General features: G+C 51.1%; 2 protein-coding genes across 2 annotated transcripts in view; one reads left to right on the forward strand and one right to left on the reverse strand.

Annotated features, from left to right (window-relative positions):
* Positions 1-3,190, forward strand: part of LOC121285332 (chondroitin sulfate synthase 2-like) — a 621,627-nt gene extending 618,437 nt beyond the window's left edge. The window contains exon 4 of the mRNA XM_041201821.1: positions 1,597-3,190. Coding sequence (XP_041057755.1) covers positions 1,597-2,859 — 1,263 coding nt within the window. The 3' untranslated portion in view covers positions 2,860-3,190. The remainder of the gene's footprint in view (positions 1-1,596) is intronic.
* Positions 3,191-19,099: 15,909 nt separating this feature from the next.
* asic4a (acid-sensing (proton-gated) ion channel family member 4a) overlaps positions 19,100-27,414 on the reverse strand; it is a 754,228-nt gene continuing 745,913 nt past the window's right edge. The window contains exons 14-15 of the mRNA XM_041201177.1: positions 20,288-20,389; positions 19,100-19,207 (exon numbers count right to left, since the gene is read on the reverse strand). Coding sequence (XP_041057111.1) covers positions 19,100-19,207; positions 20,288-20,389 — 210 coding nt within the window. The remainder of the gene's footprint in view (positions 19,208-20,287; positions 20,390-27,414) is intronic.

Genomic DNA, 27,414 nt, shown 5'->3' on the forward strand with positions numbered 1-27,414 from the left:
GGGGTAATGGATTGGGGTGGGGAGTAATGGATGGGTAGTGGGGGTAATGGATTGGGGTGGGGGGTAATGGATTGGGGTGGGGGGGTAATGGATGGGTAGTGGGGTTAATGGATTGGGGTGGGGAGTAATGGATGGGTAGTGGGGGTAATGGATTGGGGTGGGGGGTAATGGATTGGGGTGGGGGGTAATGGATGGGTAGTGGGGGTAATGGATTGGGGTGGGGGGTAATGGATGGGTAGTGGGGGTAATGGATTGGGGTGGGGGGTAATGGATTGGGGTGGGGGGGTAATGGATGGGTAGTGGGGTTAATGGATTGGAGTGGGGAGTAATGGATGGGTAGTGGGGGTAATAGATTGGGGTGGGGGGTAATGGATTGGGGTGGGGGATAATGGATGGGTAGTGGGTGTAATGGATTGGGGTGGGGGGTAATGGATGGGTAGTGGGTGTAATGGATTGGGGTGAGGGGTAATGGATTGGTGCGAGGGGTAATGGATTGGGGCGAGGGGTAATGGATTGGGGTGAGGGGTAATGCATTGGGGTGAGGGGTAATGGATTGGGGCGAGGGGTAATGGATTGGGGCGAGGGTTAATGGATTGGGGTGAGGGGTAATGGATGGGTAGTGGGGGTAATGGATTGGGGTGGGGGGTAATGGATGGGTAGTGGGGGTAATGGATTGGGGTGAGGGGTAATGGATTGGGGCGAGGGGTAATGGATTGGGGCGAGGGGTAATGGATTGGGGCGAGGGTTAATGGATTGGGGTGAGGGGTAATGGATGGGTAGTGGGGGTAATGGATTGGGGTGGGGGGTAATGGATGGGTAGTGGGGGTAATGGATTGGGGCGAGGGGTAATGGATTGGGGCGAGGGGTAATGGATTGGGGCGAGGGGTAATGGATTGGGGCGAGGGGTAATGGATTGGGGTGAGGGGTAATGGATTGGGGTGGGGGGTAATGGATTGGGGTGAGGGGTAATGGATGGGTAGTGGGGGTAATGGATGGGTAGTGGGTGTAATGGATGGGGGGTGGGGGTAATGGATGGGTAGTGGGGGTAATGGAATGGGGTGGGGGGTAATGGATGGGGGGTGGGGGTAATGGATTGGGGACAGGTTGCTCAGACTTATCTTGTTCTGCCTCGAGCATAGAAGATTAATCGAAAATCGAATTGATTGTTTAAAATTATAAAGGGTTTTGATTGGGTCGATAGAGAGAAACTGTTTCCTCTGTTGGGGTGGGGGTGTGGGGGGGTGGGGGGTGGGGGGGGTGGACAGATTGGTGGGAGGTATCCAGAACAAGGGGGCAGAAGCTTCAGATTCGAGCCAGGCCGTTGAGGGGTGATGTCAGGAAGGACTTCCTCACACAGAGGGCTGTGGGAATCTGCAACTCTCTCTGCCCAAAAACGCTGTTCAGGCTGTTGGGGGGGGGGGTTCCTGGAGTTTTCAAGACTAAGATTTTTGTTTGGTAAGGGTATCGAGGGAATGGAACAAAGTCAAGGCCTTGATGTTATTACAGATCAGCCAGGATCTAACTGAGTGTTACAATGGGCTCATGGGGCTGAATGGCCTCCTCTTCTCCCTAACTCCTTTTTATTCCATTTTTCAGGATGAAATCAGAAACGTCAGTGGTCTCACAGCTGAGGGGGAGAAAGCCAGCAGCTGGCCCATAGGGATTAACCCCCCTTTTCAGCCCCGCACCCGGTTTGAGGTCCTTCGCTGGGACTACTTCACCGAGGACCAGGTCTTCTCCTGTGTGGATGGCTCCCCAAAGTGTGAGCTGCGTGGGATTGACAAGAGCGACATCAGTAACATCATTGAAGTGGCTGTGGAGGAGTTGAATAAGAAATACCAACCCACGCTTCACCTGCGCAAAGAGCAGCTGCTGAATGGCTATCGCAGGTTTGACCCCACCCGGGGCATGGAGTACACGCTGGACCTGCAGCTGGAGGCGGTTACCCAGAAGGGACATAGCCGCTCCATTACCAAGAGAGTCCACCTGGTGCGGCCACTCAGCAACGTGGAAATCATCCCCATGCCATATGTGACTGAGGCCACCAGGATCCACATTATCCTCCCGCTCAGTGTCCACGAGAGGGAGCAGGCAATTCGCTTCATTGAACTGTACGCCCTCAATGCGCTGGAGAGCAATGAGAACGCAATCCTAACTCTGCTCTTCATCTACGACCCCTTTGAAGCTCAAAGGGTCAATCAGAACGACATCTTCAGCAGCGTCAAGGCAAAGATCATGGACTGCGAGAGGAAGTATCCAGAAACCAAGATTCCCTGGATTAGTGTGAAGACTGACTCACCGTGCCAGCTAAAGATCATGGACATCATCTCCAAGAAGCACCCGGTAGACACGTTGTTCTTTGTGGCCGGGATCAACATGGAGGTCAACTTTGAATTCCTGAACCGGTGCCGCATGAACACCATCAGCCAATGGCAGGTCTTCTTCCCCATCCACTTCCAGGAATATAACCCGAAGATCGCCTATCACAACCAGCCACTGCCCCTGACCATTGACTTGCTCAAGGATTCCGGCCACTTTGACCGTGACTTCTTCGACGCCGCCTGTTTTTACAACTCTGACTACATGGCAGCCCGAGGCAAGATGGCCTCCGATGCACTGGAGAACGAGGAAATCCTGGAGACTCTGGACCTGTATGAAATGTTCGTCCAGTACTCCAACCTGCATGTTTTCCGAGCTGTCGAACCTGCCCTGCGCCAGAAGCACGGGCAGAGGGTGTGCAGCCCGCGAGTGAGTGAGGAGATTTACCATCGATGTGTGCAGAGCAACCTCCAGGCCCTAGGGTCTCGCTCCCAACTGGCAATGCTGTTGTTTGAGCAGGAGCAAGGGAACAGCACCTGAGGCTCTCCAGCCCTGTGGGTGATTGACTGGCAGCCGAGGAGCATCTGTTAGTCCATGTTACTCCCCTGGCTGCTGTGTTTCTCCCCCCCTGACCTTCGCTTGAGTAACAGGACACACTCCTTACCCCAACTGAGACTGGTTCACTCCCAATTACTTCAACCAAACTGCAGGGTCATTGACAGGTCAAAGAGGACCAATGTTGGTCAACAAGATAACCAAAATCTCTCCGACTGCAGGAGCAAGCAGACTGTCATCCCGTAATTCCCCCAAGCCACTGATGGGCCCCAACGTCTGCCTAGATTCTATTTTTACAATAAAGGACATAACAATTTACACTTACATTCCGTTTGCTCTGTCCAGCAGTGAGAGACTGTCCATTAAAGAAGAGGCTGCCTGCGCTGCTCTGATCTGTTGATGCTGTGTGAGTGGGGCAGGTTGTCAGATGGTTATACACAGGGCAATGGGGCTGAGAAAGGGGCAATTGGGTGGGAGAGGGAATGTGCAGAATGTGATAGAGGGTGGGGTGCACAGGATGACTGGGATGCAGGGAGGAGAGGGAAGGGGAGCGGGAGCGGAATGAATCAGCAGACAGGGAGGAGAGATGAGGGGGGTTGGAGAGCCTTCACTGCATCCATGACACACTTTGGGAGATAGCTGTATTGAATAAAACACTGCGAGGGGGAAGGGAAGTTACAGTGAGCATGACACAGAATAAAAATCAAACACGACAGGTTAGTTTTCATGTATCTTCAAAACAGACTGATTTTAAAGAGTGTGCTGCAATAGAGAGACGTTGGAATGGACACAAATCACTGAAGGTGGCACCACAAGCTGGGAAGCTGTAAAAAAAGGATTTGAGATCTTTGGCTTCATTACCAGAGGAATAGATTACACAAAGTAAGGAAGTTATAGTGAACCCTTTTATAAATCACTGGTTAGACTCCAGCTGGAGGATTGTGTCCAATTCTGGGTCTCACACTTTACAAAGGACGTCAAGGCCTTGGAGAGGGTGCGGAGGAGATTTACCAGGATGGGAGCAGGGATGAGGGACTTCAGTTAATATGGAGAACCTTAGATTTTCCCTTAGCTATGTTTTTATGGGAGTTAGTAATTCATTCACAGGATGTGAGGCTTGGCTGGCTGGGCCCAGCATTTGTTGTCCATCCCTAATTACCCTTGAGAAGGTGGTGGTGAGCTGCCTTCTTGAACCGCTGCAGTCCATGTGGTGTAGGTACACCCACAGTGCTGTTAGGGAAGGGAGTTCCAGGATTTTGACCCAGCGACAGTGAAGGAACGGCGATATATTTCCAAGTCAGGATGGTGAGTAGCTTGGAGGGGAACTTCCAGGTGGTGGTGTTCCCATCTATCTGCTGTCCTTGTCCTTCTAGATGGTAGTGGTTGAGGGTTTGGAAGCTGCTGTCTAAGGAGCCTTGGTGAGTTCCTGCAGTGCATCTTGTAGATGGTACACACACTGCTGCTACTGTGTGTCAGTGGTGGAGGGAGTGAATGTTTGTGGATGGGGTGCCAATCAAGCGAGGCTGTTTTGTCCTGGATGGTGTCAAGCTTCTTGAGTGTTGTAGGAGCTGCACTCATCCAGGCAAGTGGGGATTATTCCATCGCACTCCTGACTTGTGCCTTGTAGATGGTGGAAAGGCTTTGGGGAGTCAGGAGTTGAGTTACTCGCCGCAGGATTCCCAGCCTCTGACCTGCTCTTGTAGCCACAGTATTTATATGGCTAGTCCAGTTCAGTTTTTGGTCAATGGTAACCCCCAGGATGTAGATAGTGGGGGATTCAGTGATGGTAATGCCATTGAATGTCTTGGAGTGATGGTTAGATTCTCTCTTGTTGGAGATGGTCATTGCCTGACACTTGTGTGGTGTGAATGTTACTTGTCACTTGTCAGCCCAAGCCTGGATATTGTCCAGGTCTTGCTGCATCTGGTCATGGACTGCTTCAGTACCTGAGGAGTCGTGAATGGTGCTGAACATTGTGCAATCATCAGTGAACATCCCCACTTCTGACCTTGTGATGGAAGGAAGGTCATTGATGAAGCAGCTGAAGATGGTTGGGCCTAGGACACTACCCTGAGGAACTCCTGCAGTGATGTCCTGGAGCTGAGATGACTGACCTCCAACAACCACAACCATCTTCCTTTGTGCTAGGTATGACTCCAACCAGTGGAGAGTTTTCCTCCTGATTCCCATTGACTCCGATTTTGCTGGGGCTCCTTGATGCCACACTCTGTCAAATGTGGCCTTGATGTCAAGGGCAGTCACTCTCACCTCACCTCAGGAGTTCAGCTCTTTTGTCCATGTTTGAACCAAGGCTGTAATGAGGTCAGGAGCTGAGTGACCCTGGCAGAACCCAAACTGGGCATCAGTGAGCAGGTTATTGCTAAGCAAGTGCCGCTTGTTAGCACAATCGATGATCCCTTCCATCACTTTACTGATGATGGAGAGTAGACTGATGGGGCAGTAATTGGCTGGGTTGGATTTGTCCTACTTTTTGTGTACAGGACATACCTGGGCAATTTTCCACATAGCCGGGTAGATGCCAGTGTTGTAGCTGTAATGGAACAGCTTGGCTAGGGGCGCAGCAAGTTCTGGAGCACAAGTCTTCAGTACTATTGCTGGAATATTGTCAGGGCCCATAGTCTTTGCAGTATCCAGTGCCTTCAGCTGTTCCTCGATATCACGTGGAGTGAATTGAATTGGCTGAAGACTGGCATCTGTGATGCTGGGGACCTCCGGAGGAGGCCGAGATGGATCATCCACTCGGCACTTTTGGTTGAAGATGGTAGCAATTGCATTTGCCTTATCTTCTGCACTGATGTGCTGGGCTCCTCCATCATCGAGGATGGGGATTGTTGGTAGAGTGGGGGATATGCTGTGACATGAGGTTACAGACTGTGTTCGAGTACAATTCTGCTGCTGCTGATGGCCCACAGCACCTCATGGATGCCCAGTCTTGAGTTGCTGGATCTGTTCAAAATCTATCCCATTTAGCACAGTGATAGTGCCACACAACACGATGGAGGGTATCCTCAATGTGAAAACGGGACTTCATCTCCACAATGACTGTGCGGTGGTCACTCCTACTGATACTGTCATGGACAGATGCATCTGTGACAGGCAGGTTGGTGAGGATGAGGTCAAGTATGTTTCTCCCTCTTGTTGGTTCCCTCACCACCTGCTGCAGACCCAGTCTAGCAGCTATGTCCTTTAGGACTCGGCCAGCTCGGTCAGTAGTGGTGCTACCCAGCCACTCTTGGTGATGGACACTGAAGTCCCCCACCCAGAGTATATTCTGCACCCTTGCCACCCTCAGTGCTTCCTCCAAGCGGTGTTCAACATGGAGGAGCACTGATTCATCAGCTGAGGGAGGGCGGTACGTGGTAATCAGCAGGAGGTTTACTTGCCCATGTTTGACCTGATGCTATGAGATTCTTTGAGGTCCAGAGTCAATGTTGAGGATTCCCAGGGTAACTCCCTCCTGACTGTATACCACTGTGCCCCCACCTCTACTGGGTGTGTCCTGCCGGTGGGACAGGACATACCCAGGGATGGTGATGGTGGTGTCTGGGACATTGTCTGTAAGGTATGATTCCGTGAGGATGACTATGTCAGGCTGTTGCTTGACTAGTCTGTGAGACAGCTCTCCCAATTTTGGCACAAGCCCCCAGATGTTAGTGAGGTGGTCATTGCAATGTTGACTGGGTTGAATGTACCTTTATCATTTTTGGTACCTCAATCGATGCTGGGTGGACTGTCCAGTTTTTATTCTTACTGGTTTTTGTAGTGGTTCGATACAGCTGAGTGGCTTGTTAGGCCATTTCAGAGTCAAGCACATTGCTGTGGGTCTGCAGTCACATGTAGGCCAGACCAGATAAGGATGGCAGATTTCCTTCTCTAAATTAACAAACCACTGAATGGTTACAACACAGGAGGAAACCATTTTGCCTGTTTCATCCACACTGGATCTATACAATAGCAACTTAGCTCCTGTCACTTCCTCACTATTTCCCCATAATCCTGTGAATGTTCTCTCTGCGGGTCATTATCTAATTCCCTTTTGAAAGCTTCAATTGAATCTGGCTCCATTGCACTTTCATCAGGCTGTGTGTTCCGGACCCTAACCACTTGCTGCGTGAAAAAACTTTTCCTCATAGCACCTTTATTTTGTTTGTTGATTACCTTAAATCAGTGTCTTTTGGTTCTTGATCTTTTCACCAATAGGAACAGTCTCTCCCTAACCACTCTGTCCAAACACCTCATGATTTTGAACATCTCTAAAAAATCTCCTCCCAATCTTCACCAAGGACAACGGTCCCAAATTCTCCAATCTGCCTGGAGACCTGAAGTCCCTCATCCCTGGGACCATTCTTGTGAAGCTTTTCTGCACCCTCTCCAATGCCTTCACATCCTTCATAAAGTGCGGTATCAAGAATTTGACACGTATTCCACTAGAGGCTGAAGCAGCGTTTTATAAAGGACGTTAGTGAATCAGTCGGGATTTCCCATCAATCAAGTAGTTTCATGATCGCCATTTCTGTTGGTAATTTTTTATTCCAGATTGATTAATTCGCCTCAGCTCTCCTCACTTCAGTCCTGTAGTTTCTCCCATGGGACACAGTCAAGGTCGCTAATTGGACGTGTTCAGAGTCCTTTCGTGCAGTGAGAGCATCGCCGTTCCAGGGCTGTTGCTACAGAGTTTCCACAAAGCACCAAGCAGCAGACAAAGGCTCATTGTCTCAGTCGAACCTGAGCCCCATGTGTCTTGGCTGGATTCCACTTTCACACATTCTACAGCCTGTGTTTGAACATCTGCCCAGAATAGAGCAGCTTAATATACGTCACAGAGAGACACAGCTTAGAGCCCAAAACAGGGCAGTTACATACACAGACTTCAGAGATTTTCTTTCAATGGAACACAGCTTCTACTACACTATCCCCATCAAACACTCCCAGGACAGGTACAGCACGGGGTTAGATACTGAGTAAATCTCCCTCTACACTGTCCTCATCAAACACTCCCAGGACAGGTATAGCACAGGGTTAGATACAGAGTAAATCTCCCTCTACACTGTCCCCATCAAACGCTCCCGGGACAGGTACAGCACGGGGTTAGATACAGAGTAAAGTTCCCTCTACACTGTCCTCATCAAACACTCCCAGGACAGGTACAGCACGGGGTTAGATACAGAGTAAAGCTCCCTCTACACTGTCCCCATCAAACACTCCCAGGACAGGTACAGCACGGGGTTAGATACAGAGTAAAGCTGCCTCTACACTGTCCCCATCAAACACTCCCAGGAAGGTACAGCACGGGGTTAGATACAGAGTAAATCTCCCTCTACACTGTCCGCATCAAACACTCCCAGGACAGGTACAGCACGGGGTTAGATACAGAGTAAAACTCTCTCTACACTGTCCCCATCAAACACTCCCAGGACAGGTACAGCACGGGGTTAGATACAGAGTAAAGCTCCTCTACACTGTCCCCATCAAACACTCCCAGGACAGGTACAGCACGGGGTTAGATACAGAGTAAAGCTTCCTCTACACTGTCCCCATCAAACACTCCCAGGACAGGTACAGCACGGGGTTAGATACAGAGTAAATCTCCCTCTACACTGTCCCCATCAAACACTCCCAGGACAGGTACAGCACGGGGTTAGATACAGAGTAAATCTCCCTCTACACCGTCCCCATCAAACACTCCCAGGACAGGTACAGCACGGGGTTAGATACAGAGTAAATCTCCCTCTACACTGTCCCCATCAAACACTCCCAGGACAGGTACAGCACGGGGTTAGATACAGAGTAAATCTCCCTCTACACCGTCCCCATCAAACACTCCCAGGACAGGTACAGCACGGGGTTAGATACAGAGTAAAGCTCCCTCTACACCGTCCCCATCAAACACTCCCAGGACAGGTACAGCACGGGGTTAGATACAGAGTAAATCTCCCTCTACACTGTCCCCATCAAACACTCCCAGGACAGGTACAGCACGGGGTTAGATACAGAGTAAATCTCCCTCTACACTGTCCCCATCAAACACTCCCAGGACAGGTACAGCACGGGGTTAGATACAAGTAAATCTCCCTCTACACTGTCCCCATCAAACACTCCCAGGGCCGGTACAGCACGGGGTTAGATACAGGGTAAGGCAAGAGTAAAAATGTGGAGCTGTTTTGAAGGGTTTACACGGTCACAATGGATTGAATTGCTGCTATCTGTTCTCTATTATTCTATGATGCAATTTTTCTAAAGGCTGCAGGAAGAACCTCAGTTGGAACAAGGCAGGATGAAGGTTAGTTTTGAAACCTTCCCTTCACGTTGTTAATTTAAGTAGAGTTGCCAATTAAAAATATATTAAACAAATGCCACTGGATGTCTGTAGTTGAATTTTGATTGACTTGGATTCTTGCCACAGGCTTGGTCCTGATTTTTACCAAAAGTGACTGGGAAACATCCTGTGATGAGCCTGTTTTTATTTTCACATCTGTATTGTGACAGATGGAAAGAAATAATCCAGCACGTGACACATTACAACCAGCAACACTTCAGCGGCCTTTCAGACAGCGAACATTTACGCTCCTGCTGCATCCTGTACTCCCTGTACTTTGGCAAAGGTCAAATGTCAAGGAGGTGAAATGTGGACATAGGGTCACTCTCGGCATCTCCAAGGTGCCACCTTGAACATCTCCTGCAGCTTGTGACACCAGAGCCTTGGACCTGTTTTCCTTGGAGAACAGGATGCTGAGAGGAGACCTGATAGAGGTATTCAAGATCCTGAGGGGTATGGACAGGGTAAATAGTGAGAAACTGTTCCCACTCAAGAGAACATCAAGAACTAGACACAGATTCAAAATAATTGGCAAAAGCAATAAACGTGATGTGAGGGAATTTTTTTTCACCGAAAAGGTGGTTGGATCTGGAATGAACTTCCTGAGAGGGTGGTGGAGGCAGGTTTGATCGAGATATTCAAAAGGGAATTGGATCGCTACCTCAAAAGAGAGAATTTGTCATTTATATAAACAACATAGATGATTATGTTGGGGGGTAGGATTAGTAAGTTTGTGGATGAAATAAAGATTGGCTGGGTGGTTAACAGTGAGGTTGAGTGTCTTGAGCTACAGGAAGATATAGACGGGATGGTCAAATGGGCAGAAAAGTGGCAGATGGAATTTAACCCTGAAAAGTGTGAGGTGATACACTTTGGAAGGAGTAATTTGACAAGGAAGTATTCAATGAATGGCATGACACTAGGAAGTTCTGAGGAACAAAGGGACCTTCGAATGTGTATCCATAGATCTCTGAAGGCAGAGGGACATATTAGTGGGGTGGTGAAAATGTCATATGGGACACTTGCCTTCATCAGTTGAGGCATAGATTACAAAAGTAGGGAGGTCATGTTGGAGTTGTGTAGAACCTTGGTGAAGCCACAGCTGGAGTACTGTGTGCAGTTCTGGTCACCACATTATAGGAAGGATGTGATTGCACTGGAGGGGGTGCATAGGAGATTCACCAGGATGTTGCCTGGGATAAAACATTTAAGTTATGAAGAGAGGTTGGATAGACTTGGGTTGTTTTCATTGGAGCAGAGAAGACTGAGGGGTGACCTGATCGAGGTGTACAAGATTATGAGGGGCATGGACAGGGTGGATAGGGAGCAGCTGTTCCCCTTAGTTGAAGGGTCAGTCACAAGGGGAGATTAGTTCAAGGTGAGGGGCAGGAGGTTTAGGGGAGATGTGAGGAAAAGCTTTTACCCAGAGGGTGGTGAGGGTCTGGAATGCGCTGCCTGGGAGGGTGGTGGAGGCGGGTTGCCTCACATCCTTTAAAAAGTACCTGGATGAGCACTTGGCACATCATAACATTCAAGGCAATGGGCCAAGTGCTGGTAAATGGGATTAGGTAGGTAGGTCAGGTGTTTCTCACGTGTCGGTGCAGACCCGATGGGCCGAAGGGCCTCTTGTGCACTGTGATTCTGTGATTCTGATGTGCAAGGTACAGGGGTAAGGCAGGGGAGCGGGACTAGATAGGATGCTCTTTCAGAGAGTCAGCGCAGGCTCAATGGGCCGAATGGCCTCCTGCAGTGTAAAGATTCTGTGATTGTGTGAACCTGTGAGTGAGGGAACAGTGAAATAACATGAGAGCCCAGTCCACAGGGCAGGACACCAGGGGAAGGGGCTGGTCCAGTTTTGTGATAGCATTGACTATGTCTGGGTTTGGTTACTGGGTATTAATAGCCCAAAATAAAAAAGGACCTTTGCAGAGCAAATCCCAGCACCCCACCGACCTCATGACATCTGCAGCAACCTAAAACAGCAGTTTTGAGTGGTTCTGTAACGCACTGGGAGATCCAGATGTGAATGATCTCAGACTGCACTGAAGATCTGATTATGAACCACAGGAGTTTCTCAGGAGTACTTTTTACTCAAGTGAAAAACAGCACAAATTCATTGGTAAACTGATAAATTGAACAGGGCTTTCAGTTTTTCAATTTATTCTGAGAATATGTGAGTTTTGCTACAATTATATAATCCACATTTTTTGATCTACATTATAACATACAGCATTAAAAACAGACAAATACCGACTGACCTGGTGAATTATAAACATTTGACAGTTCTGGATTTTTAAAATAAGCTCCTTCCCACCTCTGTCTTATGATCTTTGATTGATTCTGTACACTTCTACAAACTGATTTCCTATCTCTCTGTGATTTAGAGTTTGAACATGGTTTCTGTGCTTCTTAATCTAACATTACTCTGAAAACTAAACAGGTTAATGAGATTTACAATGGTTAATGTTTCCACTGAAAGATCTCAATCTTCAATCTGGAATTCTATGGAATTCTAAACACTCAGACACCAGTATTAAACATCACTCAGTGGGTCTCACTCTGTTGCCTCAGTCAGTATTGAAGTAGTGCTGTATTGTTGGAGGGTCAGTACAGAGGGAGTGCTGCACTGTCAGAGGGTCAGCAATGAGGGAGTGCTGCACTGTCAGAGGGTCAGTACTGAGGGAGTGCTGCACTGTCAGAGGGTCAGTACTGAGGGAGTGCTGCACTGTCAGAGGGTCAGTCCTGTTTTATGTTGTGGCTAAAGGGTGTGTTCGCTCTCAGGAACATGAAGGTTCACCCGTCTGCAAACAGACAGGGACTGAGCTCACAAATAGATCAGATCTTGATCAGCGTGGAATGGCCAGTGGGAAAGCGTCTGTCTTTGGTCATGTCTGGGTTTTTATAAAAACTCTGAGTGAGAGAGTAGTGGCAGTGATTCCAAGGCTGTCTGATCGTACGAACATACAAATTCACAGCAGGGATAGGCGATTCAGCTTCTTTGACCCTGCTCCATCATTCAATAAGATCATGGCTGATCCGTGGGTGTGGCCTCACCTCCACGTTCCACCTTACCCCGATAACTTTTCACTCCCTTGTTAGTCAAGAATCTATCTACCTCTGCCTTAAAAATATTTAATGATCCCGCCTCCATCACTCTCCGGGGAAGAGAGTTCTAAATATTCACAACCCTCTGAGAGAAAAAGATTTCTCTTGATCTCTGTCTTAAATGGGAGGTCCCTTATTTTTAAATAATGCCCCCTGGTTCTAGTCTCTCTCATATGGGAAAACATCCTCACTATCCACCCTGTCAAGCCCCCTCAGAATCTTATGTTTCAATAAGACCATCTCTCATTCTTCTAAACTCCAATGGATGAAGACCCAATCTGTCCAATCTTTCCTAATAGGATAACCACTTCATCCCAGGAATTAGTCAAACGAACCTTCTCTGAACTGCTTCTAATGTAATTATATCCTTTCTTAAATAAGGAGACCAAAACTGTACACAGTATTCCAGATGTGGTCTCACCAAGGCCCTGTACAACTGCAGTAAAACATCCCTACTTTTATGTTCCATTCCTTCTGCAATAAACACCAACATTCCACTTGCCTTCCTGATCACTTACTGCACCTGCATCTAACTTTTCCTGATTCATATACCAGGACACCCAGATCCCTCTGTAATTCTCCAATCTCTCTCAATTTAAATAATTTGCTACTTTTCTATTCTTCCTGCCAAAGTGGGATAATTTTACATTTTCCCACATTAAACTCCACCTGCCAAACTCACTTAACCTGTCTACATCCCTTTGTAAACTCCTCATGCCCTCTTCACAATTTATTTTCCTACCTATCTTTGTGTAATCAGAAAATGTAACATCTATACCTTCGGTCCCTTCAGGTCATTGACATAGGTTGTAAATAGTTAAGGTCCCAGCACTGACCTCTATGGTACTCCACTTGTCACATCTTGCCAACCCAAAAATTACCCATTTATGTCTACTCTTTATTTCCTGTTAGCAAATCAATCCTGTATCCTTGCTAATATGTTATTCCCAAAGCCATGAACTCTTATTTTGCATAATAAAATGCCATTGTCAAATGCCTTCTGGAATTATAAGTACAGCACATCTACAGGTTCCCCTTTATGTTGTTTGTTACTTTCTCAAACAACTCCAATAAATTAGTCAAACATTATTCAGATATGATTTGGCCAGAGTGGACTGGGAACAGCTACCCTTAGGTAAATCTGCATCAGAGCAGTGGGACTCATTCAAGAAGGAAATAGGGAGAGTACAGGACCAACATATTCCAGTAAGAACAAAGGGTGGGACCAACAAATCCAGGGAACCCTGGATGTTGAGCGATATACAGGATTGGATAAAGAGAAAAGGGAGGCTTATAGCAGATACCGAGGGCTCAAAACAGTGGAAGCCCTAGAGGAGTATAGAATGTGTAGGGGGGGGGGGGGAAACTTAAAAAGGAAATTAGGAGAGCAAAAAGGGGCATGAAAAATCATTGGCAGGTAAAATAAAGAAAAAGCCAAAGTTATTTTACAAGTACATTAAGAGTAAGAGGATAACTAGGGAAAGAGTAGGGCCCATTAAGGACCATAGTGGTAATTTGTGTGTGGAGCCGGAAGATGTAGGTAGGTTTCTAAACAAATACTTTGTGTCAGTGTTCACAAGTGAGAGGGACGATGTGGGTATGGAAATAAGACAGAAGAGCTGTGATATAATTGAAATTAACATAGAAAGGGAGGAGGTTCTAAGTGATCTGGCAGGCTTAAAGTAGATAAATCTCCAGGACAGGATAAAATGTATCCCAGGTTGTTGAGTGAGGCAAGGGAGGCTATGGGCCTAGTGCAGGAATTTGGGATTAGAATAGTTACGTACTTGTTTGACTGGCGCAGGCTCGATGGGCTGAAGGGCCTTTTTCTGTGCTGTAGACCTCTATGACTCTATTTCTCTTTCACAAAACAATGTTAACTCTGCTTGATTACATTGAGATTTTCTAAGTGCCCCATTATAACCTCCATAACAATAAGTTCCAGCAATTTCCTTATGACAGATGCTAGGCTAACTGGCCTGGAGGTTCCTCCTTTCTGTCTCCCTCCTTTCTTGGGTAGAGGAGTCACATCTGCTATTTTCCAATTTGATGAGACCTGCTAACTGGGGGTGCCTTCACTATGATGTTATTAATTAGTCTTGTCTCATTGCACAATATCAGATCTAGTATAAGCTGCTCTCTGGTCTCTCAGTGGAAAACAGAAATTCAATGTGTAAGACCATAAGACATAGGAGCAGAAATTAGGCCATTCAGCCCATCGAGTCTGCTCCGCCATTCAATCATGGCTGATAAGTTTCTCAACCCCATTCTCCCGCCTTCTCCCCATAACCTTTGACCCTTTACCAATCAAGAACCTATCTATCTCGGTCTTAAATACACTCAGTGACCTGGCCTCCACAGCCTTCTGTGGTAATGAATCCCATAGATTCACCACTCTCTGGCTAAAGAAGTTTCTCCTCATCTCTGTTCTAAAAGGTCTTCCCTTTACTCTGAGGCTGTGCCCTCGGGTCCTAGTCTCTCCTACTAATGGAAACATCTACCCCACGTCCACTCTATCCAGGCCTCTCAGTATTCTTTAAGTTTCAATTGGATCCCCCCTCATCCTTTTAAACTCCACTGAGTATAGACCCAGAGTCCTCAAACGTTCCTCATATGTTAAGCCTTTCATTCCTGGGATCATTCTCGTGAACCTCCTCTGGACCCTCTCCAGGGCCAGCACATCCTTCCTGAGATACGGGGCCCAAAATTGCTCACAATATTCTAAATGTGGTCTGACCAGAGCCTTATAAAGCCTCAGCAGCACATCCCTGCTTTCATATTCTAGTCCTCTCTAAATAAATGCCAACATTGCATTTGTCTTCCTAACTACCGACTCAACCTGCAAGTTAACCTTAAGAGAATCCTGGACTAGGATTCCCAAGTCCCTTTGCACTCCAGATTTCTGAACTCTCTCCCCATTTAGAAAATAGTCTGTCTCTATTCTTCCTACCAAAGTGCATGACCTCACACTTCCCCATGTTGTATTCCATCTGCCACTTCTTTGTCCATTCTCCTAACCTGTCCAAATCCTTCTGCAGCCTCCCCGCCTCCTCAATACTACCTGTCCCTCCACCTATCTTTGTATCATCTGCAAACTTAGCCAGGATGCCCTCAGTTCCTTCATCTAGATCATTAATGTATAAAGTGAAAAGTTGTGGTCCCAACACTGACACCTGCGGAACTCCACTAGTCACCGGCCGCCATCCTGAGAAGGACCCCCTTATCCCCACTCTCTGCCTCCTGCCAGACAGCCAATCTTCTATCCATGCTAGTACCTTGCCTCTAACACCATGGGCTCTTATCTTACTGAGCAGCATCCTGTGCGGCACCTTGTCAAAGGCCTTCTGGAAGTCCAAGTAGATAACATCCATTGGCTCTCCTTTGTCTAACCTACTCATTACATCCTCAAAGAATTCTAACAGATTGTGTAGAAGTTGGTGAGCTCAGTGTAAACAAAACATGGATCATGCAGGCTGTGTCGAGTATGGAAAATATTTAGTGCAACATGTCCTAGGAATGGATGTCTGAAAAGCAATGTATATGGATATATGAGCCCTGAGTGTTGAGATAAAAGCAAAAAACTGCAGATGCTGGAAATCCAAAACAAAAACAAAAATACCTGGAAAAACTCAGCCGGTCTGACAGCATCTGCAGAGCGGAACACAGTTAACGTTTCGAGTCCGGATGACTCTTCGACAGAACTAAGTAAGAATAGAAGAGAGGTGAAATATGAGCTGGTTTAAGGGGGAGTGGGCCAAGTAGGATGGAGAGAGGGCCAGTGATAGGTGGAGATAACCAAAAGATGTCACAGACAAAAGGACAAAGAGGTGTTGAAGGTGCTGATATTATCTAAGGAATGTGCTAATTAAGGGTAGAAAGCAGGACGAGCAAGGTACAGATAGACCTAGTGGGGGTGGGGTGGGGGGAAGGGATTGAAATAGGCTAAAAGGTAGAGATAAAAAAATGGATGGAAATACATTTAAAGATAATGGAAATAGGTGGGAAAAGAAAAATATATCTAAATTATTGGAAAAAACAAAAAGGAGGGGGAAAATCAGAAAGGGGGTGGGGATGGAGGAGAGAGTTCATGATCTGAAGTTGTTGAACTCAATATTCAGTCTGGAAGGCTGTAAAGTGCCTAGTCGGAAGATGAGTTGCTGTTCCTCCAGTTTGCGTTGAGCTTCATTGGAACAATGCAGCAAGCCAAGGACAGACATGTGGGCATGAGAGCAGGGTGGAGTGTTGAAATAGCAAGCGACAGGGAGGTCTGGGTCATGCTTGTGGACAGACCGCAGGTGTTCTGCAAAGCGGTCACCCAGTCTGTGTTTGGTCTCTCCAATGTAGAGGAAACCGCGTTGGGAGCAGCGAATGAAGTAGACTAAATTGAGGGAAGTGCAAGTGAAATGCTGCTTCACTTGAAAGGAGTGTTTGGGCCCTTGGACGGTGAGTAGGGGGAAGTAAAGGGGTAGGTATTGCATCTTTTGCGGTTGCATGGGAAGGTGCTGTGGGAGGGGGTTGAGGAGTAGGGGGTGATGGAGGAGTGGACCAGGGTGACCCGGAGGGAACAATCCCTGCGGAATGCCGCTGGGTGGGAGGGTGAAGGGAAGATGTATTTGGTGGTGGCATCATGCTGGAGTTGGCGGAAATGGCGGAGGATGATCCTTTGAATGCGGAGGCTGGTGGGGTGATAAGTGAGGACAAGGGGGACCCTATCATGTTTCTGGGAGGGAGGAGAAGGCGTGAGGGCGGATGCGCGGGAGGTGGGCCGGACACGGTTGAGGGCCCTGTCAACGACCGTGGGTGGAAAACCTCGGTTAAGGAAGAAGGAAGACATGTCCTTCCCCCCACCCCACCCCCACTATCTGTACCTTGCTCGTCCTGCTTTCTACCCTTAATTAGTATAGTCCTTTAGATAATATCACCACCTTCAACACCTTTTTGTCCTTTTGTCTGTGATATCTTTTGGTTATCTCCACCTATCACTGGCCCTCTATCCAGCTCTCTTATCTCAACACCCTCCGTCCCCCTTAAACCAGCTTATATTTCACCCCTTTCCTATTTCTCCTTAGTTCTGTTGAAGAGTCATGTGGACTTGAAACGTTAACTGTGTTCCTCTCCGCAGATGCTGCGCTGAGTATTGAGGTTGGATTGTGCCCTTGTGTAAGTATGGTCCTGCCTGCTTATTTGAAGTGTCCATGCTCCAGGTTGATATAGACCGGTGCAGGGGTTATGTTGGAGAGAGCAGGAACAGTGACAATAGGAAAATTGGACTAGAGTGACTGAACGTAACAGTTCTGGATTCGGATTGCTGAGTACACAGGTGTCAGGGTCAGTTCTTCTGCACCCTCTGGAGGACCCTCACATCCTTCCTAAACTGTGGTGACCAGAAACGGACACGATACTCTAATTGGGCCCTAACCAGAGTTTTAAAAAGGTTCAGCATAACTTCCCTGTTTTGTTCTCAATGCCTTTATTGATGAAGCCCAAGATCCCATATCCTTTGTTAAACACTCTCTCAATATGTCCTGCCACCTTCAAAGATCGATGCACATGTACCCCCAGATCCCTCTGACCCTGCACTCTCTTTAGAGCTGTGTCATTCAGACTATACTGCCTCTGCCTGTACCTTCTGCTAAAATGGATCACCTCACACTTGCCTGTATTCAACTCCACCTGCCACTCGTCTGCCCATTCTGTGTTCAGCTGATCGGGAGCAGACTCCCTGTATGCCACTTTTCTGTCAGTGGATTGAAGGGTCAGCAGTCTAGACGCCTGTTCATGGTCAGCCAATACATCACAAACAAGAAAATCGAGCAGACCAAGACTCTTCCCAAGAAGCGAGTGTGCTGAGTGGTGACAGGGTAGGGTCTTTAAGATTATGAAGGCCTTTGAGGTACAAAAGATGTTTCTACTTGTTGGGAGGGCTGTAGGGGGGTTGGGGTAAGTGGGGCTGCGGGGATCAGAACGAGAGCCAGAAATATGAGATAGTCACTAATAAATCCAATAAGGAAATCAGGAAAAACTCCCTTACCCAGAGAGTGGTGAGAATGTGGAATTGGTTGAGCACAGGAAGAGGGCTAAACAAGGATTCGATTGGCACGGACTCACAGTGACGTCTGTGTATTTGCTAATCCAATATTCACACAGCTGAGACTGTGATCGCTAAGAATTCACTCCTAACAGCTGCCACATGTCGAGAGAATTCAGATCATTTCTCTCACTCCAGCTCAACACTGTTTCTATTCTCAATTCTCCAGCATTTCAGTCGAGCAGCCACATCATTGGGTGCGTTCCACTTCACTGCTAAGGAGTTTTTACAGCTAGCCTTTAGTTTAAATATTGTACAATCAGGGCCCACCAATAGGAATGTAATTCATCTCTAATAAGCTCTGCTACGTGCTAGGCTGAGAACAGGGCATTCCCACAGGGTCTGCAAACACCTCAAACTCAACAAGTAATATCAGCTAAAGTACAATCATTTCATTCTCAGTTTAATAAAAAAAAGACAGATGAAGAGAAATAGACAGATTCCAGTGCCAAGGAAATATTATGAATACAGAAGGTTACAACAGAAACTAAATAAGTCCAATGAAAGAGGTTTGTAGTCAGAAATATTGACGAATATTGTGCAAGGCTTTGGCTTGTGTTTCTGCTGCTGAGGGGTTTATGGTAGTTGGAGTATTCAGGTATGCACTGGCTCTCTGTTCAAAGAGTATTCAGAGGAGACAGGGAAGGAGGGAAGAGGGTGAGAGGGATACAAGGATATAACATCCCTGCTTGCACTCAACAAGCAAAGTCCTCAAAGGGCAGTCTGTGCTGAGCTGGGCGGCGCAGAGTGTTGCTGGAGATGGCCATACCTTCAGGATTGCATCTCATTGACTCACACGAGCTCTGTGGACACAAAGACATGCAGATATTTCTGGTAAAAAACAGCTCGCAAATCCAGAAACACAGTGAAAGGTGCGTCAGTAAGATTACAAATTCATGTTGCCCGACTCAAGTGCTACATGTGTTTCTACAGCAACCAGCTTTTAATCCTTGCTTTAATCAATCTGGAGATAGACAATCAGCCATGGTGCCTCAGCTGAATAGACCCAGTATCAAAGGGTGAGTACTGAGGGAGTGCTGCACAGTCAGAGGGTCAGTACTGAGGGAGTGCTGCACTGTCAGAGGGTCAGTACTGAGGGAGTGCTGCATAGTCAGAGGGTCAGTACTGAGGGAGTGCTGCACTGTCAGAGGGTCAGTACTGAGGGAGTGATGCATTGTCAGAGGGTCAGTACTGAGGGAGTGCTGCACTGTCAGAGGGTGAGCACTGAGGGAGTGTTGCACTGTCAGAGGGTCAGTACTGAGGGAGTGCTGCACAGTCAGAGGGTCAGTACTGAGGGAGTGCTGCACAGTCAGAGGGTGAGCACTGAGGGAGTGTTGCACTGTCAGAGGGTCAGTACTGAGGGAGTGCTGCACTGTCAGAGGGTCAGTACTGAGGGAGTGCTGCACAGTCAGAGGGTGAGCACTGAGGGAGTGCTGCACAGTCAGAGGGTCAGTACTGAGGGAGTGCTGCACTGTCAGAGGGTCAGTGCTGCACAGTCAGAGGGTCAGTACTGAGGGAGTGCTGCACTGTCAGAGGGTGAGCACTGAGGGAGTGTTGCACTGTCAGAGGGTCAGTGCTGCACAGTCAGAGGGTGAGTACTGAGGGAGTGTTGCACTGTCAGAGGGTCAGTACTGAGGGAGTGCTGCAGTCAGAGGGTGAGTACTAAGAGAGTGTTGCACTGTCAGGAGGGTCAGTACTGAGGGAGTGCAGCACTGTCAAAGGGTCAGTACTGAGGGAGTGCTGCACTGCCAGAAGGTCAGTACTGAGGGAGTGCTGCACTGTCAGAGGGTCAGTACTGAGGGAGTGCTGCACTGTCGGAGGGTCTGTACTGAGGGAGTGCTGCACTGTCAGAGGATCAGTAACTTCGTTCTTCAGATACTCACAAATTTGAGGTCGTCCAGTACGAGGGTAGCTATACTGTTCTGGGTGTCAGTGGGGCTGCGACGATGAGGGTTGAGCACCTGCCGAAGTTTATTCCGAAGTAGCTACAGAACAAAAAGAAATATTTATTCAGTCAACACAACCCAGCCAACTTCCTCAAAACCACCCCCCACCAGAAACTCTCCCTTCGGCAACACCCCCAACCCCAGACACTCTCCCTTTACCAATTCCACCCCCCACCAGACACTCTCCCTTCCCCAACAGCCCCCCACCAGACACTCTCCATTCACCAACACCCCCCCCAACCAGACACCCTCCCTTCCCTAACTCCACCCCCCACCAAACACTCTCCATTCCCTAACTCCACCCCCACCAAACAATCTCCCTTTCCTAACTCCACCCACCACTAGACACTCTCCCCGAATACCACACCCACCAGACACTCTCCCTCAACACCCCCCCACCAGACACTCTCCCTCAACATCCCCCCCAACCAAACACTCTCCCTCAACACCACCCCCCAGCACAAACTCTCCCTTCCCGAATACCACCCCCACCACAATCTCCCTTCCCCAACATCCCCCCCACCAACAATCTTCCTTCCCTAACTCCACCTGCCACTAGACACTCTCCCCCAACACCACACCCCACCAGACACTCTCCCTCAACACCCCCCCCACCAGACACTCTCCCTTACCCAATACCACCCCCACCACACACTCTCACTTCCCCAATACCATCCCCACCAGACTCTCTCCCTTCCTCAAAATCACCCCACCACCAGACACTCTCCCCCAACACCACCCCGACCAGACAATCTCCATTCCCCAATACCACCCCCACCAGACACTCTCCCTTCCCCAATACCACCCCCACCACATACTCTCACTTCCCCAATACCATCCCCACCAGACTCTCTCCCTTCCCCAAAATCACCCCACCACCAGACACTCTCCCTCAACACCACCCCGACCAGACAATCTCCATTCCCCAATACCACCCCCACCAGACACTCTCCCTTCCCCAATATCACACCCCACCAGACACTCTCCATTCCCCAACACCACCCACCCTCCAGACACTCTCCCTTCCCCAACAACTCCCCCACCAGACACTCTCCCTTCCCCACACCAGACACTCTCCCTTCCCCAACTCCACCCACCCCCCAGACACTCTCTCTTCCCGAACTCCACCCCCCATCAGACACTCTCGCTTCCCGAACTGCGGCCCCCCGACAATGTCCCTTCACCAACTCCACCCCCATCAGACACTCTCCCTACCCCAACACCACAAACCCCACCAGACACTCTCCCTACCCCTACACCCCCAACCCCAGACACTGTCCCTTCACCAATACCACCCCCAACTAGACACTCTCCATTCCCCAACACCCCCAACCCCAGACACTGTCCCTTCACCAATTCCACCCCCAACTAGACACTCTCCCTTCCCCAACAACCCCACCCAACCAGACACTCTCCCTTCGGCAATGCCAAACCCAAACAGACAGTTTCTCTTCCCCAACACCACCAGCCCCCACTCCAGACACTCTCCCTTCCCCATCAACACCGCCCCCCCCGACAATCTCCCTTCCCCAACTCCACCCCCACCACCAGACAATCTCCCTTCCGCAACTCCACCCGCCCCCCCCACAACAATCTCCCTTCCCCAACAACCCCCCCACCAGACACTTGCCCTTAGGCAGTGCCAGACCCAACCAGACACTCTCCCTTCCCCAACACCACCAACCCCTCCCCAGACACTCTCCCTTCCCCTACACCACCCCCACCAGACACTCTCCCTTCCCCTACACCACCCCCCCCAACAGACACTCCCCCTTCCCCAACACCCCCCCCACCAGACACTCTCTCTTCGGCAATGCCAAACCCAACCAGACACTCTCCATTCCCCAACACCACCAACCCCCTCCCACCAGACACTCTCCCTTCTCCAGCAGACACTTTCCCTTCTCCATCACCCCCCCGACCAGACACTCTTCCTTCCCCAACACCCCCCACCTGACACTCTCCTTTCCCCAACACCACCAACCACTCCCCGCTCTCCCTTCCCCAACATCCCCCCCACCGGACACTCTCCCTTCCCCAACACCATCCCCCCACAAGACACTCTTCCTTCCCCAACAACACCCACCAGACGCTCACCCTTCCCCAATAGCCCAACCCCAGACACTCTCCCTTCTCCAGCAGCCCCCCCACCAGACACTCTCCCTTCCCCAACACCAACCACCCACCAGACACTCTACCTTCCCCAAAACCAACCACCCACAAGACACTCTTCCTTCCCCAACACCCCCCACCAGACACTCACCCTTCCCCAAAACCCCAAACCCAGACACTGTCCCTTCACCAATTCCACCCCCAACTAGACACTCTCCCTTCCTCACCAACCCCCACTACAGACACTCTCCCTTCCCCAACTCCACCCCCCCCGACAATCTCCCTTCCCCAACAACCCCCCACCACCAGACACTCTCCCTCAACACCCCCCCAAACAGACACTCTCCCTTACCCAATACCACCCCCACCACACACTCTCCCTTCCCCAAAATCACACCCCACCACTCTCCATTCCCCAACAACACCCACGCACCAGACACTCTCCCTTCCCCAACAACCCCCCCACCAGACACTCTCCCTTCCCCAACAACCCCCCCACCAGACACTCTCCCTTCCCCAACTCCACCCCCCCCGACAATCTCCCTTCCCCAACACCACACCCCCAAGGCACTCTCGCTTCCTGAATTCCACCCCCCCTCGACAATCTCCCTTCCGCAAACCCACCCCCATTAGACACTTTCCCTTACCCAACACCACCCCCACCAGACACTCTCCCTTCCCGAACTCCACCCCCCCCCCGACAATCTCCCTTCCCCAACAACCCCCCACCACCAGACACTCTCCCTCAACACCCCCCCCACCAGACACTCTCCCTTACCCAATACCACCCCCACCACACACTCTCCCTTCCCCAAAATCACACCCCACCACTCTCCATTCCCCAACAACACCCACGCACCAGACACTCTCCCTTCCCCAACAACCCCCCCACCAGACACTCTCCCTTCCCGAACTCCACCCCCCCCCGACAATCTCCCTTCCCCAACAACCCCCCCCCCCCCACCAGACACTCTCCCTTCGGCAATGCCAAACCCAACCAGACACTCTCCATTCCCCAACACCACCAACCAACACCACCAGACGCTCTCCCTTCTCCAGCAGCCCCCCCCCCACCAGACACTCTCCCTTCCCAACACCATCCCCCCACCAGACACTCTCCCTTCCCCAGCACCATCCCCCCACCAGACACTCTTCCTTCCCCAACACCCCCCACCAGACACTCACCCTTTCTCAACACCCCAACCCCAGACACTGTCCCTTCACCAATTCCACCCCCAACTAGACACTCTCCCTTCCCCACCAACCCCCACTACAGACACTCTCCCTTCCCCAACTCCACCCCCCCCGACAATCTCCGTTCCCCAACACCACACCCCCAAGGCACTCTCGCTTCCTGAATTCCACCACCCCTCGACAATCTCCCTTCCGCAAACCCACCCCCATCAGACACTTTCCCTTACCCAACACCACCCCCTCCACCAAACAGTCTCCTTTCCCTAACTCCACCCACCACTAGACACTCTCCCCAAACACCACCCCCACCAGACACTCTCCCTCAACACCCCCCCAACCAGACACTCTCCCTTACCCAATACCACCCCCACCACACACTCTCCCTTCCCCAAAATCACAGCCCACCACTCTCCATTCCCCAACAACCCCCCCACCAGACACTCTCCCTTCCCCAACAACCCCCCCACCAGACACTCTCCCTTCCCCAACAACCCCCCCACCAGACACTCTCCCTTCCCCAACACCACCCCCACCAGACACTCTCCCTTCCCGAACTCCACCCCCCCCCCCGACAATCTCCCTTCCCCAACAACCCCCCACCACCAGACACTCTCCCTCAACACCCCCCCAACCAGACACTCTCCCTTACCCAATACCACCCCCACCACACACTCTCCCTTCCCCAAAATCACACCCCACCACTCTCCATTCCCCAACAACACCCACGCACCAGACACTCTCCCTTCCCCAACAACCACTCCCATCAGACACTTTCCCTTACCCAACACCACCCCCTCCACCAAACATTCTCCCTTCCCTAACTTCATCCGCCACTAGACACTTTCCCCCAACACCACACCCCACCCGACACTCTCCCTCAACAACCCCCCCCACCAGACACTCACCCTTCCTCAACACCACCCCCACCAGACACTGTCCATTCCCCAACACCACCCCCACCAGACACTCCCCCTTCCCCAACATCCCCCCTACCAACAATCTTCCTTCCCTAACTCCACCTGCCACTAGACACTCTCCCCCAACACCACACCCCACCAGACACTCTCCCCCAACACCACACCCCACAAGACACTCTCCCCCAACACCACACCCCACCAGACACTCTCCCTCAACACCCCACCGACCAGACACTCTCCCTTACCCAATACCACCCCCACCACATACTCTCACTTCCCCAATACCATCCCCACCAGACTCTCTCCCTTCCCCAACACCACACCCCACCAGACACTCTCCCTTCCCTAACTCCATCCGCCACTAGACACTTTCCCTACCCAACACCCCCCCTCCACCAGACACTCTCCCTTCCCCAACTCCGCTCCCCACCAGACACTCTCCCTTCCCCAACATTCCCCCCACCAGACACTCTCCCTTCCCCAACTCCATCCCCCACCAGACACTCTCCCTTCCCCAACTCCGCTCTCCACCAGACACTCTCCCTTCCCCAACATTCCCCCCACCAGACACTCCCCCTTCCCCAACAACCCCCACCACACAAACTCCCTTACCTAACTCCATCCACCACCAGACAATCTCCCCCAACACCATACCACACCAGACACTCTCCCTTCCCCAACACCACCCCCCCAACCAGACACTCTCCCTCAACACCAACCCCACCAGATACCCTCCCTTCCCCTACACCGCACCCACCATACATTCTCCCTTCCCGATCTCCACCCCCCCGACAATCTCCCTTCCCCAAATCCACCCCCAACAGACAATCTCCCTTCCCCAACACCAAAACCCCCAACAGACACTCTCTCTTCCCCAACACCCCCAACCCCAGACACTGTCCATTCACCAATTCCGCCCCCCGACCAGACACTCTCCCTTCCCCAACACCACCCCCCCACCAGACACTCTCTCTTCCCCAACACCAGACACATTCACCAATTCCGCCCCCCGACCAGACACTCTCCCTTCGGCAATGCCAAACCCAACCAGATAGACTCCCTTCCCCAATACCATCCCCCAACCGACAATTTCCCTTCCCCAAATCCACCCCCAACAGACACTCTCCCTTCCGGAAAACCACCTCCCCACCAGACACTCTCCTACCCAAATACCTCCAACCCCAGACACTGTCCATTCACCAATTCCGCCCCCCCACCAGACACTCTCCCTTCCCCAACTCCCCTCCTACCAGACAATCTCCCTTCCCAACACCACCCACCCCCCAGACACTGTCCCTTCCCCAACAACCCCCCAATCAGACACCCTCCCTCAACACCCCCCACCACATACTCTCCCTTCCCCAATACCGCACCCACCAGACACTCTCCCTTCCCCAAATCCCCTCCTACCAGACACTCTCCCTTCCCAACACCACCCACCCAGAAGACACTCTCCCTCCACCAACACCAAAGGGAAGAGGGTGGTGGATGCATGAGGAGGTGATGGAGGGGGGAGAAGGTGATGGATGAGGGAGAGAGTGGTGGAGGGAGGAGATGGTGATGGAGGACGGAGGGGCTGGTGGAGGGTGGAGGGGGTGATGGACTGCAAGAGGGTGGTGGAGGGGGACAGGGTCATGGAGTGGGTGAGGGTGGTGGAGGGAGAGAGTGTGCTGGAGGGAGCAGATGGTAATGGATGGGGTGATGGTGGTGGAGGAGAGGCTGGTGGAGGGGGAGAGAGTGGCGGAAGGGGAGTGGATGGTGGAGGGAGGAGAGGGTGGTGGAGGGGGAGAGGTTGATGGAGGGGGAGAGGGTGGTGGAGGGGGAGAGGGTGGTGGAGGGGGAGAGGTTGATGGAGGGGGATGGGGTGGTTGAGGGAGGAGAGGGGGTGGAGGGGGAGATGGTGGTGGGGATTGGAGACAGTGGTGGAGGGAGAAAGGGTGGTGGAGGGGGAGAGGGTGATGGAGGGTGGAGAGAGTGAGGGAGGGGGAGAGAGTGGTGGAGGGTGGAGAGGGTGGTGGAGGGGGAGAGGGTGGTGGAGGGGGAGAGGGTGGTTGAGGGAGGAGAGGGTGGTGGAGGGGGAGAGGGTGGTGGAGGGAGGAGAGGTTGATGGAGGGGGTTGAGGTGGTTGAGGGAGGAGAGGGGGTGGAGGGAGGAGCGTGTGGTGGAGGGGGAGAGGGTGGTGGAGGGGGTTGTGGGCGGTGGAGGAGGAGAGGGTGGTGGAGGGGGAGAGGGTGATGGAGGGTGGAGAGAGTGAGGGAGGGGGAGAGAGTGGTGGAGGGTGGAGAGGGTGGTGGAGGGGGAGAGGGTGGTGGAGGGGGAGAGGGTGGTTGAGGGAGGAGAGGTTGATGGAGGGGGTTGAGGTGGTTGAGGGAGGAGAGGGGGTGGAGGGAGGAGCGTGTGGTGGAGGGGGAGAGGGTGGTGGAGGGGGTTGTGGGCGGTGGAGGAGGAGAGGGTGGTGGAGGGGGAGAGGGTGGTGGAGGGAGGAGAGTGTGGTGGAGGGGGAGAGAGTGGTGGAGGGGGAGAGGGTGGTGGAGGGGGATGGGGTGATGGAGGGGAGAGTGTGGTGGAGGGGGAGAGGGTGGTGGAGGAGGAGAGGGTGGTGGAGGGAGGAGAGGGTGGTGGAGGGGGAGAGGGTGGTGGAGGGAGGAGAGTGTGGTGGAGGGGGAGAGGGTGGTGGAGGGGGTTGTGGGCGGTGGAGGAGGAGAGGGTGGTGGAGGGGGAGAGGGTGGTGGAGGGAGGAGAGTGTGGTGGAGGGGGAGAGAGTGGTGGAGGGGGAGAGGGTGGTGGAGGGGGATGGGGTGATGGAGGGGAGAGTGTGGTGGAGGAGGAGAGGGTGGTGGA

This window comes from Carcharodon carcharias, chromosome 12 (assembly GCF_017639515.1).
Source record: "Carcharodon carcharias isolate sCarCar2 chromosome 12, sCarCar2.pri, whole genome shotgun sequence".
In the NCBI taxonomy this organism is placed as follows: Eukaryota; Metazoa; Chordata; class Chondrichthyes; order Lamniformes; family Lamnidae; genus Carcharodon; species Carcharodon carcharias.